At 46.1% G+C, this 20,208-nt stretch overlaps 1 protein-coding gene across 2 annotated transcripts in view; it reads left to right on the top strand.

Annotated features, from left to right (window-relative positions):
- Positions 1-8,357: 8,357 nt before the first annotated feature.
- USP31 (ubiquitin specific peptidase 31) overlaps positions 8,358-20,208 on the top strand; it is a 100,486-nt gene continuing 88,635 nt past the window's right edge. For both annotated transcript variants that reach the window (XR_012429368.1, XM_005591456.4), the window contains exon 1: positions 8,358-9,167. Coding sequence is in view for 1 of the 2 variants with exons in the window: in XM_005591456.4 (XP_005591513.2) it covers positions 8,538-9,167 (630 nt within the window). In the remaining variant the exon portion in view is untranslated. The remainder of the gene's footprint in view (positions 9,168-20,208) is intronic.

Below are 20,208 nucleotides of genomic sequence, written 5' to 3'. Positions count from 1 at the left end.
TACAGACTGAATTGTGTTCCTCCAAAATTTATTCATTTATTTTTATTTATTTATTTATTTTGGGACGGAATCTCACTCTGCTGCCCAGGCTGGAGTATAGTGACATGATCTTGGCTCACTGTAAGCTTCACCTCCCAGGTTCAGGCAATTTTCATGCCTCAGCCTCCTGAGTACCTAGGATTATAGGCATGCACCACTATACCCAGCTAATTTTTATTTTTTATTTTTAATAGAGGCAGGGTTTGGCCATGTTGCCCAGGCTGGTACACACCTGTAGTCCCAGCTATTTGGGAGGCTGAGATGGCAGGATCACTTGAGCCCAGGAGGAGTTTGAGGTTACTATGAGCTATGATTGTGCCACTGCACTCCAGCTTGGGCAATAGAACAAGACCCTGTTTCAAAACATAAATTTAGTAAATAGATAAAGCAACAATTTAATGTTATCAATATGACATACCACATTAATGAGATGTAGTGGACGTTTGTCTATTTTGACTGTCCTGCATTGAGTAATCTCCCGTTTTGGGGGAATCTCAAGATAGATGAGAGGCAGCTTTGTCTCCCACTATGGGAGCTGGAGGAAGATGGTGGTTCCTTCCCTACCTTCCAGCTGCTGGTGACAGACCTAGGACCTAGCCCAACCAAATGGATGCTTCATTTTGAACTTAGAACGCTGAAGGTATTATATTGGCCCATTTTGCATTGTTATAAAAGAATACCCAAAACTGGGTAATTTACAAAGAAAATAGTTTCTTTTGGCTCATGGTTCTGCAGGCTGTACAAGAAGCACCACGCCAGTCTGGTGCTTCCACTTATGGCTGAAGTTAAAGGGACTCAGCCATGTCACATGGCGAGAGAGGGAGCAAGAAGGAAGGGAGGAGGTGCCAGCCTCTTTTTACAATTGGATCTCCTGTGAACCAACAGAGGGAGAACTCACTTATTACTTCGAGGACTGCACCAAGCCATTCATGAGGGTCTGCTCCCACGACCCAAACACCTCCCACTAGGACCCACCTTCAACATCAGGGACCCTCCCCTCCCCTCCCCTCCCCTCCCCTCCCCTCCCCTCCCCTCCCCTTCTTCCCCTCCCCTCCCCTCCCTTCCCTTCCCCTCCCCTCCCTTCCCCTCCCCTCCCCTTCTTCCCCTCCCCTCCCCTCCCTTCCCCTCCCCTCCTTCCCCTCCCCTCCCCTCCCCTCCCCTTCCTTCCCTTCCCCTCCCCTCCTTCCCCTCCCCTCCTTCCCCTCCCCTCCTTCCCCTCCCCTCCCCTCCCCTCCCTTCCTCTCCTCTCCCTTCCCCTCCTCACTCCTCTCCTTTCCTTTCCTGGATCTCTTCTCTTCTCTTCTCTTCTCTTATCTCCTCTCCTCTCCTCTCCTCTCCTCTCCTCTCCTCTCCTCATCTCTCCTTTCTTTTCCCTTTCTTTCCTTGCCTTTCCTTTCTTTTCTTTTCTTTTTTCTTTTCTTTTCTTTCTTTCCTTTTCTTTCTTTCCTTTTCTCTTCTCTTCTCTTTTCCCTCTCCTCCCCTTCCCTCTGCCCTTCCCTTCCCCTCCCCCTCCCCTCCCCCTCCCCCTCCCCCCCTTTCCTTTTCCTTCCTTTCCCTTCCCATCTTCCCTTCCCTTCTCATCTCTTCGATTCTCTTCTTTTTTGAGACAGGGTCTTGCTCTGTCACCCAGGCTGGAGTACAGCAGCATGATCACTGTTCACTGCAGCCTTGACTACCTGAGCTCAGGTGATTTTCCCACCTCAGCCTCCCAAGTAGCTGGGACTACAGGTGTGCACCACCATGCCTGGCTATTTTTTTTTTTTATTTTTTTGTACAGATGGGGTCCCTCTATGTTGCCCAGGCCGGTCTTAAATTCCTGGGCTCAAGCAATCTTCCCACCTTTGGCCTCCAAAGTGTTGGGATTACAGGCGTCTGCCACCGCACCCGGCCAGGGATCACATTTTGACATAAGATTTGGAGGGGAAAAATATCTAAACTATATCAGGTAGGAAAGCAAAAGTTCAGAGACATTTGGAAGTTCTTCAAGGTTGCATAGTGGCTACAGCAGAACTAAGAGGCAAGTGGTGCAGCTACCACTGTCTGAAGGTGGTGCCAGCTTCACCGATGGCGCCAGTGGTGACATCTTAAGCAGCATTTTCTGGAGCAGAGTTCTGGCTATGTACTGTCTTCCTTGGTTTCCTAAGTCTGATTCTGAAGCTTTTCTAACAGTTATGTGAGCTGTTGATATCCTTCTAATGATCTCCTTTTCTGCTTAAGTTAGCAAAAGTCATTTGTGTTGTTTGCAACTAAGAAATTACGATGGATATAAAAGTCAAAGAAGAAAAATGCAAAGGCTCATCTCTGTTGATGTCCAGAAGGCATCTGATAAAATTCAAGACCAATTCCTGATAATAACCCTTCCTGAAGTAGGAATAAATGGATACCACTTTGATGCAATAAATAATATATATCTCAAGCCAAAAGCAAGCATGCTTGATGGTAAAGCACTGGATGAAATGTGATTAATGGCAGAAACAATGCAGGCTTTCCTACTCTCCTTATTATTACAGACAAAATTCTGGAAGGGCAATTAAACAAGAGAAAAAAAAGATGAGGTACAAGTATTATAAACAAAGTGGCAAGGTTTTTATCTCATATGTTGATATAAATTCCTGAAAAACTCAACAGAATCAACTGAAAATTATGAGAAAGAACTAAAGTACATCAAGGTGACTGGTTACAAAAATAACTTTTTTCCTGTAGACAAACAAACAACAGAAAATGTAATGACATAAAATATCCCATTCATAATAGCAACCAATAGGAATAAACTTATTAGTATTATGCAAGACCTCCGGGAGGAAACTGTAGTACTCAGAGGGGCACTAAAAGCCCTTGTATAATTTTTTGGAGACATACTTTTTTCTCGGATAAGAAGATAAATATTCTGGTGATGCCAGTTTTCCCTAACTTAATCTATACAAATTAACACCCCTAAAAGATTAAATTCATTTGAGAGATTAAGCAAACAGATAGATAATAAAATACTAGGAGATAATGCTCTATCAAACATTTCAGCATATTCTAAACCTATGTTATCCTGGAATACAGAGACTTATCAATGGAATACAACAGAATTTTTAAAAATCTTAAATGTATGGGGCATTTAATAGGTGATAAAAGCAACATTTTAAAGTAGTAGGAAAATTATATTTAAAAATAGTGCTGAGACAATTGGCTAGCCATGTAGGGTGGGGAAGAGGCAAGATCCCTATCTCATTTCTCATGCAAAAATAAATTCCAGATGGAGAGCATATTAATAAGAAAAAAAAAAACAAGAACTGCACTGAACTAAAATACAGATGAATATTCTTATGATCTCAAAGTGGGAGAAGGCTAAGTATGTCAAAAAGATTGTAAATCTTTATGAAAAGGACTCATCTATTTCACTATATAAAATAATTTAGGCTGGGCTTAGTGGCTTACACCTGTAATCCTAGCACTTTGGGAGGCTGAGGCGGGTGGATGGCTTGAGCCTAGGAGTTTGCAACCAGCCTAGGGAATGTGGTGAAACCCCATCTCTGCTAAAAATACAAAAAGTTAGCTGGGCATAGTGGCATGCACCTGTAAGCCCAGCTACTGAGGAGGCTCAGGTGGGAGGATTGCTTGAGCCCAGGAAGTCAAGGCTGCAGTGAGCCATGATCGCACCATTGCACTCCAGTCTGGATGAGGGAGTGAGACCCTGTCTCAAAAATAATAATAAAATAAAAATAATAATTCAGGTTCTCTATATGATATGAAAACACTGTAAACATGGTTGAAAGCAGGGAATGGTATAGACTGATAAATAATTTGTATAGAAAATAATGTTATGGACCTGGTATGGTGGCTTATGCCTGTAATCCCAGCACTTTCGGAGGCCAAGGCAGGCGGATCATATGAGGTCAGGAGCTCGAGACCAGCCTGGTCAAAATGGTGAAACCCTGTCTCTATTAAAAATACAAAAATTTGGCCAGGCGCAGTGGCTCACAACTGTAATCCCAGCACTTTGGGAGGCCGAGGTGGGCGGATCACGAGGTCAAGAGATCGAGACCATCCTGGCCAACATGGTGAAACTCTGTCTCTAGTAAAAATACAAAAATTAGCTGGGCGTGGTGGCACGTGCCTGTAGTTGCAGCTACTCGGGAGGCTGAGGCAGGAGAATCGCTTGAACCCGGGAGGCAGAGGTTGCAGTGAGCTGAGATCGTACCACCGCACTCCAGCCTGGCAACAGAACAAGACTTTGTCTCAAAACAATAATAATGATGATAATAATAATACAAAATTAGCCTGGCGTGGTGGTATATGCCTGTAATCCCAGCTACTTGGGAGGCTGAGGCATGAGAATGGCCTGAACCCGAGAGGCAGAGGTTACAGTAAACTGAGAGCGCACCACTGCACTCTAGCCTGGGCGATGGAGTGAGACGCTGTCTCAAAAACAAAACTAAACAAAACAAAACAAACAAAAAACTTTATGAGATAACATCTATAAAGGAATACACGAAAAAGGATAATGGGCAAATGGTGTGTGCAGGTAAATCACACCAGTAAAAATAAAATCGCTAATTAAAAGGTATTCCTAGTTGTTTTCTTGATTGCAAACAGCAGAAACTGACACTGGTTGTTTCACCAATAAAGGAATTTACAGGAGACCTATCAGGTTAGCTCACAGAAAGAACAGAGCCAGAGAAACAGGCTTGGGCAGAAACCCAGGGAGGCAGACACCAGTAAGAACTTGCCACTAGAGTAGCAGCTGGACACTTGCTGCTACCACTCCCATACTGTACACCACCGTACTGTCACACTGCTAAATATATAGCTGCTAGATTCATTAATTCACTGCATTATCTCCAACGAACCTTGTATCAATACTTCTAAAGCCAAAGTCTAGGTAGGAACATATAGTTGGTCTTGCTCTGTTACCCAGGCTGGAGGGCAGTGGCACGATTATAGCTCATTGCAGCCTCCACCTCCTAGGCTCAAGTAATCCTCCCGCCTCAGCCTCCTCAGTAGCTGGGACTACAGAAGTTCACCCAGAAATGCATACAGAAGTGCACCTCAGCCTCCTGAGTAGCTGGGACTACAGAAGTGCACCACCACAGCAGGCTTATTTATTTATTTTTTTTAGAGACGGGATCTCGCGATGTCGCCCAGCCCGGTCTCAAACTCTTCCTTTCTCTGTCTGCCTGTGATGAGATTACAGACATGAGCCACTGCACCCAGCGGTGGTCTTTTTCAGATCATTTTCCTGGGCTCTAGCTTCCAGGGGTAGGAAGGGGAATACCTGCTCCCCACCACCTTACCCAGTTTTCATAATGGGAATTTGAGTTTTCCTGCCTAATTTGGCATCCCCTGCAGAAAGGAAGTTGGTTTAGATGTTGGATAGCAGAGAGACTGGCACAAGATGTTCAAGCTCACTCATACAAACAAAAAGGGCATTGATATGCCATCTTTTGTTCATCAAACTTGTCAATGTGAAAAAGACTGGAAAACTCAACAGTATCTTTTTTTTTTTTTTTTTTGATACGGAGTCTGGCTCTGTTGCCCAGGCTGGAGTGCAGTGGCCGGATCTCAGCTCACTGCAAGCCCCGCCTCCCGGGTTCACGCCATTCTCCTGCCTCAGCCTCCTGAGTAGCTGGGAGTACGGGCGCCCGCCACCTCGCCCGGCTAATTTTTTTTGTATTTTAGTAGAGACGGGGTTTCACCGTGTTAGCCAGGATGGTCTCGATCTCCTGAACTCGTGATTCGCCCGTCTCGGCCTCCCAAAGTGCTGGGATTACAGGCTTGAGCCACCGCGCCCGGCCTCAACAGTATCTTGGGATTGGGAAATGTGTGTTTCCCATTCATTGCTGGCAGGATAAAACCTTTCTGGGCGTCAGCTTGACAATAGGTGTCAAATATGGAATACGCATACCCTTTGATCCAAGGTTTCAGCCTAAGGAGATAGCTGCAGGATGGACAAGGTATAGGTCATGATGATATTCACTGCACTGTTGTTTCTAATTTATGTTTCCCGAGCTTGGCGGTAAGGGGTGGTACAGAGAGGGGCAATGAAAGATTCACTACAGAATGTTCAAGGTGAGTCTTTAAGAATGATCATCTGAACATTCCAACGAGAAATTTTTTCAAGCCTGCGTCAAGCTTTGAGGCTCGGTGGAGACCTGTAAGCTTAGAATAGTGGGAGGGGCCCAGATTAGAAAGGCAGTTCTTAGGTATCTCACCAGAGAGTTCAGATATTGTTTAGAAGCCAGGTGCGGTGCCTCACGCCTGTAATCCCAGCTACTCAGGAGGCTGAGGCAGGAGAATTGCTTGAACCCAGGAGATGGAGGTTGCAGTGAGCCGAGATCCTGTCACTGCACTCCAGCCTGGGTGATAGAGTGAGACTCCATCACACATACACACACACACAGGCACACGCACACACACAACATTGTTTAGGTATAAAGTTGCCAAATAACCTGTTATATGATGGCTACCTTATTGGGTACCCAATAATGAGTAAGATGGGTCTCTGCTGGGTTGAAGCCCACATATTAGTGAAAGTGATGATTGTAAACTGAATTGCAGTATCGTCAACTCAGTGTCATGAATGAGAGGTGCCAAGAGAGCCTGTGGAAGGAACATCTCCTGAAGGGGGTGATATCTAAGGTGAGACTTTAAGGATGAAGGGAAGTTAGCTAAGTAGAAAGATTCTAAGTTAGCTAAGGAAAGGTTCAAAGGAGAGGGAACAGCTCTGGCAAAGGCCTTTGAGTCTGGATCAAACTTGAGTCTGGATCAAACTTGAGTCTGGATCAAAAAAGTTGAGAGCCATTGCCTTCACATTTTAGTATGAATAATCAGATGGCTTTCTTCCTGGTGTCCAGATAAGAATTTTGACTAAGAGGAGAGTGGAGGCGATTAGGGACAGTGCAGAGCACCCTGGAGATGTCATCGTAGAGCCCTACTTACAATGGGGAGGGAGGTCAGAGGTAAAAACCATTTACTTTGAAACGTGGTGTAAGGTGGCCTTCATGTTTTAAAAAGGAGGAAGGGCTCTCTCTTCCCTGATTTCTCTCTTCTGCCTCAGGACTCAGACTAGCCCTTTTAGCAGAGGGGAGCCTACAGAGAGGAGGTCATATACTAGTTGATTTTGGACTAAAGACATCCCAAAGATGTACTATTTTTTGCTCCCTGCACTATTTTTTTTTTTTAATAGAACCAACGTTTAAAAATAGGATTTCTGCCTTCTCTTAAAACATCAGATGATCTGGTAACGCTGAGCTCCTGTTCTCACATGGGAACAACCGGCTGTAGCTGAGTGGCAGCCACCTCTTTAGAAAGATGTTAATTTGAAATTTACTATAGTCCCCATCATTCCCTGTATTTCCCCCAACACTGAGAGCCAAGTCACTTGAAAGTCAATATGATGATTCAAACACCAGGTTCTTCACTCATTTGTAGGTTTGTGACCTGTGATATTTGTGGATTCGTGACCTTTGGTTTAGAGGTCAAGTATAGGGTTGTGAATAAAACTTGGATTTGAATCAGGTAAGAATTTTACCACGCTCAAAGACGGTGAATTAAAGATTAAAGAAAATATTGCATGCTTGGCATAATGTGTGGAACACAACAGCTATTGTAAACATCCACTAGGAATGTAAGCTGCAAGAGGGCAGGTAGAAACCGTGTTAGTTTGATCCGCTGGGGATATGACATTTAATTCTAATTTAATAGATTTAATTCTTTATAATATCCCCAGTAATTGTTGAATGAATGAGTGAGTGAATGAATGAACGGATGGATGAATGATGGGAGAGCCCGGCGGGGTTTTAAAGGCTGGAATGAAAAGGAAAGTAGTTATGATAACATCGTTTCGCTGGGACTCCAAGGTGCAGCCGGGAAGAAAAGCCCGCTGGGACGTGCCAGGCTCTGTGACTGCGCTCCGGTGGCACACAGACGGTAGGCATCTGCAACGTCCCTTGGGAGCCAGGCGGGGCTGACTTGCCCGGTACCTGTAGGGGCCATGTCCACCAGCTCTTGCACGGTCTGGTAACTGACAGCATCCTGATTCCTGCACGTTCCCGCCTCTGCCATCTGATCAGCAAAGACGGAGACCCACCCATGGGATCCACCTTCTAGCGCGAGCCCAGCCTTTTCCTCCAAGCCTGGACCGCGCCCACACTAGACATGGCCTCCCTCGGGCTTCACGCAGCAGGACCGCGCCCGCAGCCGGCAGGCATCCCGTCCAGCTGGGGAGGCAACTACCTTCCCACAGTGAATATGGCGGCCGAGGCGGCTTCAGCGCGGGGCGGGCGGCGCTGGGAGGCGCGTCACGTGAGTGGCCCAGCTGGGCGGACCGCGCGCGCGCCCGCTCGCCCCGCCGGCCGCGGCTCGCTCGCTGGCTCGGCGGCGCTCTGAGGTGTGTGGGGCGTCGAGCCCCCGGGCCCGGTGAGGCGCGGCGCTGCGGGATGCGGCGGCGGCCGTGGCGGGGCCGCGGGCCGGGCGGGCGGGCGCGGTGATGAGTGTCTGCGGCCGCCGCCATGTCCAAGGTAACGGCGCCCGGGTCCGGGCCGCCGGCGGCGGCGGGCGGGAAGGAGAAGCGCTCCTTCAGCAAGCGGCTATTCCGGAGCGGCCGCGCTGGCGGCGGCGCCGGGGGCCCCGGGGCGTCTGGGCCGGCCGCGCCCTCCTCGCCCTCCTCGCCCTCCTCGGCACGCTCGGTGGGCAGCTTCATGAGCCGCGTTCTCAAGACGCTGTCCACGCTTTCGCACCTTAGCTCTGAGGGCGCCGCCCCGGACCGCGGCGGCCTCCGCAGCTGCTTCCCGCCCGGGCCGGCCGCCGCGCCCACGCCGCCGCCGTGCCCGCCGCCGCCCGCCTCTCCCGCGCCGCCGGCTTGCGCCGCCGAGCCAGTGCCCGGCGTGGCGGGACTCCGCAACCATGGCAACACGTGCTTCATGAACGCCACGCTGCAGTGCCTCAGCAACACCGAGCTCTTCGCCGAGTACCTGGCGCTGGGCCAGTACCGGGCGGGGCGACCCGAGCCCTCGCCTGACCCCGAGCAGCCTGCGGGCCGCGGCGCGCAGGGCCAGGGCGAGGTCACCGAGCAGCTGGCGCACCTGGTGCGGGCCCTCTGGACCCTGGAGTACACCCCGCAGCATAGCCGCGACTTTAAGGTGAGCCTGCGTGCCGCCACGCCCCAACTGCACCCCGAGTCCCTGGGGCACCTGCCCGCTCAGGTCTTCCTTCCCTCTGTTCCTCTTGGCCCGGCAGGCTTCTGCATTGGTTGCTCTGAGTGGTCTGGGCAATCTACCAGCGATTGTAAGGAGATTCATTCATTCATTCATTCATTCATTCATTCATTCATTCATTCATTCATTGATTCATGCACTCACTCACTCACGCACGCACTCACTCAACATGTATTTATTGAGAGCTTGCTACATACGTGCCTGTACTCTGTGATATAAGGCAATGGGAGTGACGTTGCAATGAACAACTGTTTGCCTTCATGGAACTTGCATTTTTGTGGGATGGGAGTGTTGAGCATGGGTTCAAATCCTGGTTCTGCCACTTACTAGCAGTGTGACCTCGGGCAAGTTAAGCAGCCTGTCTGTGCTTACCGTTTCTTCATCTGGGACCTACTTCATAAGGTGGTTGTGAGCTGCAAACAAGTTGATATATTAGGTCGAACACAGTGGAATTACCCATATTTCACCGTTTTTTATTTACAGATTGGCACTTTTATAGGGTTCGACCTGATAAGTAAAATACTGCAATATCATGTGTATTTGTTGTTATTATTTTTGTTATTAAACATTTGAAGAAGTTAACGAGATAATATCAGATAGTGGTTTGAAGAAAGAAAAACCTGCTGATGTGATTGATGTGCTGACAGGCTACTTTTTATTTTTATTTTATTTGTAGAGACAGGATCTTGCTCTGTTGCCCAGGCTGGAGTGCAGTGCTCACATAGCCTCAAACTCCTGGGCTCAAGCGATCCTCCTGCCTCAGCCTCCTGAGTATTTAATAGCTGGGACTACAGACACACACCACCATACCTGGCTATTTTTTATTTTTAAAACACTTTTGTAGAGACCAGGGTTTTGCTGTGTTGCCCACGCTGGTCTTGAACTCTTGTCCTCAAGCCACCCTCCCAGCTTTGGCCTCCCAAAGTGCTGAGATTACAAGGGTGAGCTCTACATCCATGAGGGATATGTATGGCCCTTGACCAAGCCCTCCTTTGCTGTCTGCTGGTGGGGCTGCAAGTGTAATGAGAGGGTGAGATTTGAGAGCCGCGTGGTGGGCTGGGGCTGGATGGTATGGGACCGTTTAGGATGCACTAAGAAATTGGGCTGTTACTCTAAGCAGAGGGGGAACATGATGTGAGATTGTGTAAGGGATACTTTTAGGTGGGACGTGAATATGGTATTAAACAGCGTGAAATCGGGCCGGGCGCAGTGGCTCATGCCTGTAATCCCAGCACTTTGGGAGGCCACGGCGGGCAGATCACGAGGTCAGGAGTTCGAGACCAGCCTGACCAACATGGAGAAACTCCATCTCTACTAAAAATACAAAATTAGACGGGCGTGGTGGTGCATGCCTGTTATCCTGGCTACTCAGGAGGCCGACGCAGGAGAATCGCTTGAATCCTGGAGGCGGAGGTTGCGGTGAGCTGAGATCGCGCCATTGCTCTCCAGCCTGGGCAACAAGAAACTCTGTCTCTAAAAAGAAAACAAAACAAAACAAAAAACAGTGTGAAATCACACAGGGAAAAAAGTTAATTCCTTTTTTTTTCCTATCCTGATCTTGCCCAGGACAAAGTCTCAGCTTGATGTTAGCCTGTTTTTAACACCTCTTGTTCACCCCCCACCCATTTTTTTTTAAACAGAGAGAACAAGCTTCAAGTCTAGAAGCGTTGGCAGGCAACAGTAGCTAGAATTTAATAAGGTTATGCTTTTATTGGGTTTCCATTTGTCTTCAATTCTTGGCAAAAGGTACTGGTTTCCCATTGGTGCTATAAAACTTCTTTATAACATACATTTATTTAAGTAAAAGGAGATGATTTTGTTAAAATATAAAAAGGTGAACTAGCCGAGGATCTGCACTTGGTTAAGATCCTGCTTTCTTGCTGACGAACTACATGGCCAGTGTGCATCTCTCCCCGTTTAATACCTTTTCCTTATAGTTTATGCTGCTCAGTGCTGTTTTTCTTGGAAAAAAATCGTTGCTGTTTGATCTTGACTTGAATGGAAGTACTTGAATGAGATAGGGACTGGAAAAAAATGAGATCTATGTCAGAGATCTCAAAATTATTATTATTATTATTATTGAGATGGAGTCTCGCTCTATCGCCCAGGCTGGAGGGCAGTGGCCTAATCTCAGCCCACTGCAGCCTCTGCCTCCTGTGTTCAATCAAGCAATTCTCCTGTCTCAGCCTCCCGAGTTGCTGGGACTACAGGCGCCCACCTCATGCCCAGTTAATTTTTGATCCACTTTCCTCGGCCTCCCCAAGTGCTGAGATTACAGGTGTGAGCCACCGTGCCCAGCTGAGATTTCAAAATTAGAAAGGGAGAATGATCAGGAGAACTGGCTACTGTAGGTCCACCCCCCACCCCCCATCCTGCCTCTCTTTGCTTACAATTGCCTGTAAGTAGCCACAGCATTTGTAAACTTTTCGAGGTCAGAGCCTAGTATTTAAGTTCGGTTTTCTCCTCTTTTCCAAAATGTGAAAATCAATTTCTACAGCATCTTTGTATGTGAACATTTCCATTGCTTTTTATGAGTTTGTGTTCACTTTTTTATCCATTAAGCTGTGAACAGAAATGGGTCAATAATTCTAGAAGTGCAGAGACTGATTTATAGGCATGTTTTGGCAGACATGAAAGATTCTTAGAGGCCTGACTTTTTAAAAAATGTAATCTCCTGAACCTTTAGTAGGTTTCACTCTACATTCATTCATTCACCTCCCATTTATCGAAGGCTTACTTAATCAGTTAGGAATGCCTTCAGCCCAAGAAAGGAAAAGCCCTAATGATAGTGCCTTAAGCAATAAAAACGTTGCAGTTGGCACACACAGTGATTCCGGAGTTGAATGGTTCTATGGTTCAGTGGCTTGTTGGGCCCAACAAGAATCCAGACCATTTCTGTATTTCCACCCTGTTGTCTTTTTAGCTATCATTGACTTTTTGTTCCTATGTTTGTCACCTCATGGTTGTCCAATGATGGCAGCCACAGCACCTAGCATTCTACCCAGGAGGGCAGGAAGTCATTAGGGAAATAAAAATTCTTCCAGAAGCCCCCTCAGCAGGCTTCTGCTGACATCTCAGTGGCTATAACCATGTCAGTTGGCTGTCATGGCGGCTGGAGGGTGGGTATTTGGGTTTTCTTATCTCCATAGAGGAGATGAGTAAAGGAGGGGTTTACCTCCCAGGCAGCTATGAAGTGCTGAGTCTAGTGGGATCTAGGAAGTTCCCAGAGACAGCGCTTCTCACGCGTCAGTGTGCACATAATTCACCTGGGGATCTTGCTACAAAGCAAATGGAGATTCGGTAGAGCTGGAGTGGTGCCCAAAATTCTGCATTTCTAACAAACTCCCTGGTGATGCTGGTGCTTTTGGCTCAAGGACCATCCTGTGTGTAGCAGGCACCAAGGAACAAGGAAAGCATTACCGAAAAGGTGGCTCCTGAGCAGTGTTCTGGAAGATGAATAGAAATTTGCAGGGCGAGGAAGTAGCAGAGTGGCATGAAAGGGCGTGTGGTTTTGGGGAATAGACACTTAGTGGCTGGCTGCACCACTGAGAGCAGTGGGGGTGCAGGAAGCCTGGGAGAAGTGTGTTGGAAACACACTGTGAAGGGCTTCGTGATCTATGCTGGTTTGGATTTCATCCTCTGCAAGTTGAGAATCCAGAGCTGATTTTTAAGCAAGGAAGTGGTATAATTAGATTCTTTTCCCCTTTTTATTCCCCCAAGTTAGGTAACTCTGGCAAATTGATTACTTTTTTAAAAAATGTTTTATTTTAGCTAAATTTGATGGATATTATTTTGAGTATAAAGAAAGTTGAATGCTAAGGCAGGACACAGTGGCTCATGTCTGTAATCCCAGGTGGGAGGTGTAATCCCTTTGGGAGGCCAGGGTGGGTGGATCACTTGAGACCAAGAGTTCCAGACCAGCCTGGACAACATGGTGAAATCACGTCCCTACTAAAAAAATACAAAAAGTAGCCCAGCATGGTGGCGCACACCTGTAATCCCAGCTACTCGGGAGTTTGAGGCACGAGAATCTCTTGAACGCAGGAGGTGGAGGTTGCAGTGAGCAGAGACCACGCCACTGCGCTCCAGTCTGGGTGACAGAGCAAGGCTCTGTCCCCCCCGCCTCCGCCAAAACAAAACAAAACAAAGTTAAACACCAGAAGATGGACCGGAGGGCTCACTCTTGCTTCGCCTGCTTGGGGTGGACATTGTTATTTCATTCAGATGTCCTTCACTCTCAGATCGTTTATATTCAGCCGTAGAATCCTGCTCAGTTCTAGAAGGGCTCTAGGCAGCCACCATCAGTTGGTTGAAGTTGGCAGAGGAGATAAAACCAATTTGCCATCTTGAGATGGTTTGCCTTGAGGTTAGAAAAGCACTTACTACGTCTTTGTGCTTTTATTATCTTAAAACTTTAAGTTACTAATGTTTTTCTTGTAAGTTTTTCAATTAGAATTCTTTCTTCCTTTCTAACCACATTGATTTGAGTTTTAGGAGCCTGCCAAGTAGATGGTTTTTGGTTTTGGATGGGCTAGATGGTTGTTAAAGTTGGGTTTTCGTTTCCCAGGATGAAATGAATTGACTAGCTGAAACTTGATACGCTTTAAAAAACGTCTCTAGTCATTACCTTTATCCTTTCTCTTTTTACACTTTTTTGTTTGTTTGTTTCCTACTCTTAGACCACTGGTTTTCAACACGGGCACTTTTGCCTGTCCTCACCCCACCCTGCTCCCACCCCCTGGGACATTTGTCAATGTCTGGAACCCTACTTGGTTGTCACAGCTGGGATCAGGATGCTACTGGCATGTGGTGGGTAGATTCCAGGGATGCTGCTAAATGTCACACAATGTGCAGGACAGCCCCCCTTAATAAAGGATTTTCACCCCCAAGTGTCAATATTGCTGAGGCTGAGAAACTTTGGAGGAATGTTTGGAGACTCAGCACAAGTTTCCCCTTACTTCCCTAACCTTTAAAATGGTTACCTTGTTGTCTCTCTCTCTCTTTCTGTCTCTGTGTTCTCGCTCTCTCTCACTGTCTCTTGCTCTGTCTCACTCTCTTCCCCGCAACCTCTCCCTCTCTCTTTCTCCTTCTCTGTCTCCCCTGTCTCTGAGTGTGTATATGTGTTTGCAGCAGCACTAGGGTAAAACTTAGACTTCACTGGCAGGACCCTTGTATCACTTTCTTAGTGAAATAGTGAGAGTAAATAAATCACTTTGAATACATAATATGCTGTTTTAAAGGGAAATCAGCTTATTGCTTTCATAGGAGCATGGGTGCCCCAGATTCTCACAAATGCTTTCTGAGTTTTAGTGCTCAGAGCCGTTTTGCAACAAGTAAAAAGATGGATGGTCATCTTTCAAGCAAGAAAGATAAATTTTATGGCAGCAGTTTTTAAATTGTGCTGGCGAAGAACAGCTAGAACAGAGTGATCTATTGATAAAAGAATTGTGGGGACTCCTTCCAAATTTGCAGTGAAACAAATAGTAATTGATGAATAGAATTCTCTCTCACATATTTTTTTTTCCTTGAACTTTGGTGCCTTGTAGTGCTTATTTATTAGTGAGAATTCTCAAGTCACTAAAGGAATAAACATGCATAAGAGACTAGTGGGGAACAACCTGGCAATTGGAGGCTCACACTTGCTGAGTTTCCCAGCCTGCTTTTCCATGCACCCATGCTGGGGGTTCTGGTGCTATGCTGCACACCCATGGTACACAGTTTTTTTCTGGTTTGTGTCAAGCTCTTTTAGTATACTGTTATTTCAGTGTTTTCCACAAAGCACACTGACTTCAGGGTGTCCCTTGGGGGAAAAAATGAAATTGTGTAGGTCACATTTAGATTTGTGACAGAGTATAAAATAGAAACTACATCCCTTCCTGGTCAGTTCTCTGGTCCATCAAATGCCATCACTTGAGTTTTAGCAAAGCTCCAAATCTCTGAGGGAGAAAGTTGATAGAATCATGAAATTTTAGACTCGGAAGGAGACTCATGTGGTGTGAGTAGTCCGTAGCCTTTCAGGATGAGGGAACTGAGTTCACCTGCTGGCTAGATGTTGAGGGAGCAGAACCAGAGTTCTGACTTCCACTGACTGTCAACTCTGTGTACCCCTGCGCTGCTGGTGCACAAATGGTCCTGGGCCTGGGGTGACCTTATCAGTACAAGCAATGAAACGACAGGTCTCAACATAACACATACACGGGCAGAGGGGACATGCTGAAACGTGTAACATTTTTTCCTCTGAGACTGTGGTGCTGAATTGGAGTGAAAATAAGGTCATCTGCAGCTGGCTTCACGTTTGTGCGATTGCTCCTCAGGCTTAGGTGTTTTTGGAAGTCTTTCTTAAAACACATTCCTTTCAGACTGTTTCAACACATATATCAACACGTGTGGATCTCTCTCCAGTAAGCTTTAAGCTGATGTTTGCCACATCTTACCAAGTTTGGTAAAAGTAAAGTGTTAAGAATTACAGTAAATTTTCCAAGAGGACTAATTGAGGAATAAAAATACATGTGATAATTATGAACTCCATATTTGTGGACCTGAATCACATTTGCTGCGCAGTTATTGTTAGTTTAGGTGTTGGGCTGGGAATAGAGGATTAAGTACAAAGGTTATAGGACTACGTTCATGCCCTCAGAGAACTTAGCTGCTTATAGAGAAGCTGTTTTAAGTTGTACTGGTGAGGAAAGTTCACTGGGAGCTCAGAGAGAGGTGAGATCATTGTGTACGAAAGTGTAAGTAGAAAGATTGATTTATTCATCCTTTTATTTGTTGTCAGCAATTAAGCATCTACAAATTTGAGTTTCTAACTCCATGCCACATATTGTACAGGTCATTTGTTGTATAGTGGAAAACAAGGTGATATGATAATGGTAAAAAAACTGTAAAAGACCGTGTGGTCCCTTCCTTCATGGAACTTTTATTGCTACAGAGGAGGCAGATATTATTCAATAAACACTGGTAAATATGAAATTAAGAATTACAGTAGGCCAGACATGGTGGCATGCGCCTGTAATCCCAGCACTTTGGGAGGCTGAGGCAGGCAGATAGCTTGAGCCCAGGAGTTCGAGACCAGCCTGGGCAACAGGCGAAACCCTGTCTCTCCAAAAAGTACAAAAATTAGCTGGGTGTGGTGGCACACACCTGTGGTTCCAGCTACTTTGGAGGCTGAGGTGGGAAGATCACCTGAGCCTGGGAGGTCAAGGCTGTAGTGAGCTGAGATTGCACCACTGCCCTCTGGCCTGGGCTACAGAGTGAGACCCTGTGTCCAAAAGATAAAAATTAAAAAAAAAAATATTGTATAAGTGCTAAAGAGAAATAGGTGTATGAGAGGGAGTAGTGGGTGTGACCAGGCAGGAGGAATAAAATGCAGAATACGCTATAGTTGGAAAGAGCTGAGAGTACACTTAAAAGTCTGACGGATCTTATTTGCGGCTAGAGAGCCAGGAGGAAAGTGGGGTGGAGGAGGTGGAAAGAGAGGCAGGGGCCAGGTAGGCAGAGGCCGAGTCTGCCTTGTGTAGCTATAGTGTCTTATAGACCAAGGTAAGGGGTTTTAGATTTTATTCCAAGACACATGGGGGCTGTTGTAGGCTTTAAACAGAGTCCTGGTATGATTTTGGGAAAATGTGAAGTGGCCATTCCGGACACTGAATAGTGAATAGAATGGAGGCAGAGACCAGTCAGGAGGCTTTTGTGATGAACTAGGTAAAAGGGATGATGGAGGGAGGTGGAGAAGTGGATGGATTTAAGATGTGTCTGGAGGTAGACTTTTGACAGAACTTGCTAATGGATTGATTTGTGGCCAGACACTGGAGCAGAGGACATCGAGGAGAGCATCCAGAATAACTCCCACCTGTTTTCCTGAGCAACTGGGGCTGTATACCTATTTGAGGAGAAGCAGTTTTGGGGGAGTCAGGAATTCAGGTTCAGATATGTTAAATAGTACACTCATGAGATGTCTAGTAGGCAATAAGGAACTCAGAAGATAAGATAAACATTTTGGAGTCGTCCCCAATAGATGACGTATTTAAAGCCATGGGCTATAGACTTAGAATGGGATTTGAAGATAAATAAAACATTGATAGTTAAGGGGAAGAGAGACGACATTCTAGGTTGCTAAGGAAATATTCTGAGCAGAGATATAGATATAGCATGGTCTGGGGACAGAGAGCCTTGATTTGGAGCAGATTCTCGGCCTTGGCACTGTTGCTATTTTGGGCTGGATAATTCTTTGTTGTTGGGGGCTGTCCTGGCACTGTAGGATGTTTAGCAGAATCCCTGGCCTTCACCCACTAGATGTGATTGTACTCCCTCCCCGCTACTCCAAGGCATGGCAATTAAAAATGTCTACAGATACTGCCAAATGTCCCTGGGCAGCAAAATTGAGAACCACTGATTTGGAATGAAGGGGAGATAAATTTAGATGACTGGGGAGAGGAGAGGGGGCACATTATGGATGACTTTGAGAGTCTGTCACAACAGTTTAGCCTTGAGGCTGCAATCAGTAGTGATTCAACTGAGGCTTCTTGAGTTGTGCAGAGAGATTGATTTGATGAAAACTATTTTAGAAAAATGGGTCTCATGGTGAGCGAAAATGAATCAAATGGAGGAGAAAATAAATACAGGGAGAAAACAATCACAGGAATGAAGTGAGGAAAAGGGGGAGGAAAGGTGAATCCAAGACATTTTGGAGGACATTGGACATTATTAAGGAAACTACAAGACGCGGAGTGGTAAAGGGAATACTGAGATTTCAGGCCAAGGTGATAAAGAAATAATAGGGATATTTGATATAAATTTAATAGCTGATAAAAATTGAGCACTTAGAAAGGGAAGTGGTTTGTGGAGCATGAGGAGCAGAAAGATTGTGCATTTAATTTGAATATGTGGGGTTGGGAGTCATAGGATATGACCTTCCCACTTAAGAGATGAAGTCTTAATAGACAGTTGGAAATCAGGTGCAATTTAGGACTAGCTGTATAGACTTGGATTCAGCTGCATAGAGGTGATAATTGAAGCCAGGAGCATATTTAGAAGGTCTGAGGCCCATGACAAAGCCTTTGAGGGAAACTAAAACTGAGAGGACAGGAGGAGAAAGAGGACCTCCTAAGGGGCAGTCAGAGAGGTAGCAGCAAAACCAGGAAGGCAGAGTCATGACACCTGGTTTGCTTTACAGTTTGACGACCTGCTCTTAGCGCTGAATACAGTGTAGAGCTGCAGAAATATCAATTTATTTTATTTTATTTTTTATTTCGAGATGGAATCTTGCTCTGTTGCCCAGGCTGCAGTGCAGTGGCATGATCAGTGTGATCTCAGCTCACTGCAACTTCTGCCTCCCGGGTTCAAGCAATTCTCCTGCCTCAGCCTCCCGAGTAACTGGGATTACAGGTGCACATCACTGTGGCCAGCTCATTTTTGTATTTTAGTAGAGATGGGGTTTCACCATGTTGGCCAGGCTGGTCTCGAACTCCTGACCTCAGGTGGTCCACCCACTTCAGCCTCCCAAAGTTCTGGGATTAACAGGCGTGAGCCACCGCGCCTAGCCTGAAATATCAATTTATGCCCATTAAGAAACAAATCAGGTTGGTATTTTGCAGACAGGGTATAGATTTATTAAGTTCACAGATTTATTGAGCACATATACTGTGGTGGTCCTGCATTAGAAGGCACTGGAGATATGGCAATGAGTGAAGTGGCCCATGTCCTCAAGGAATTCAGGGTTTAGAAGGGAAGACAAATGGGTATAAAAATAATTGCAATAGGACAGGACGAGTACTGGGACAGAGTTACGTACAAAAGTGCTGTGCAAACCTAGGGGTGAGGTCACCTGAGGGAGGAATGGGGCCTGCGGGGTGACTGAAGAAACAATACCTGCTCCGTGTCTTGAAGGATTTGGTAGGAATTTTCTAGGTAGATAGGGGAAGGGTGGGAAAGTCCTTTGCAGGGTAGCAAAGCCCGTAAGTGCAAAGGTTTGGAACCTCAAACAACATGACTTCTTCAGAAAATGTCAAGGTCTAGGGTGGTTGTAGCAGAAGGGTAGTGGTTGACAAGGTAGAATGGGAGGAGGCCCACTGAGTGATGGTTTGAGCAGGGCTGGCTCTGGAAGTCCTTGGGTGCCATGTTGCAGAATGGCATTCTGCAAAGGCAGAAACCAAATAATTTTAGACAAGCTTGTGGTATGATTGTCTTTTTTCTTTTATTTTTAAAAGAATGTTCACTCATGAGGCTAGGTGCATTGAGGATGGGTTGAGTGATGATGAAAAAGGGGAAAGGACAGAAACTGATTCAGGACAAACAGTATATATATATACTTTAGCCTCTTTGAAACTGGTAACATTTGGGAAACTGAAGCAATTTAGAACTTTTCAAAGATGATAAATTCTATTTTAGACATGTTATATTTGTGGTCCCATGGTAATTCATGAGGGGAAATATTTGGTAGTTTAAGATAGAGTTTTGGCTAGATATTTCTATTTGTTATTAAACTCCAATTCTGAGGTTTTTAAAAAATGTCTTCCCAACCAACGATGTAAACTAGCACTGAATCTGTCATTCTGATTTGACCTAGTTTGGTTCTTTACACGTTTGCAGGGGCAGAGCTTCAACTTGAACTTAGGGCAGTGTGACATACATGCTCTTACTCTGTGGAACGCACTGCCCTAAGGTGCCATTGATTTACATTTTTGTACTTCTTGTCCACTTAAGATATTTTATATAGTTGTTATTCTGGTCAGACCACTTCGGATTATGAGTTTTAAATGCAACTTGTAGGCCGGGCGCGGTGGCTCAAGCCTGTAATCCCAGCACTTTGGGAGGCCGAGACGGGCGGATCACGAGGTCAGGAGATCGAGACCATCCTGGCTAACACGGTGAAACCCCGTCTCTACTAAAAAATACAAAAAACTAGCCGGGCGTGGTGGTGGGCGCCTGTAGTCCCAGCTGCTCAGGAGGCTGAGGCAGGAGAATG

This window comes from Macaca fascicularis, chromosome 20 (assembly GCF_037993035.2).
Source record: "Macaca fascicularis isolate 582-1 chromosome 20, T2T-MFA8v1.1".
NCBI classification, from domain to species: domain Eukaryota; kingdom Metazoa; phylum Chordata; class Mammalia; order Primates; family Cercopithecidae; genus Macaca; species Macaca fascicularis.
Note: the sequence above shows the minus strand (reverse complement) of the source record. Positions and strands in the feature narration are given on the sequence as shown.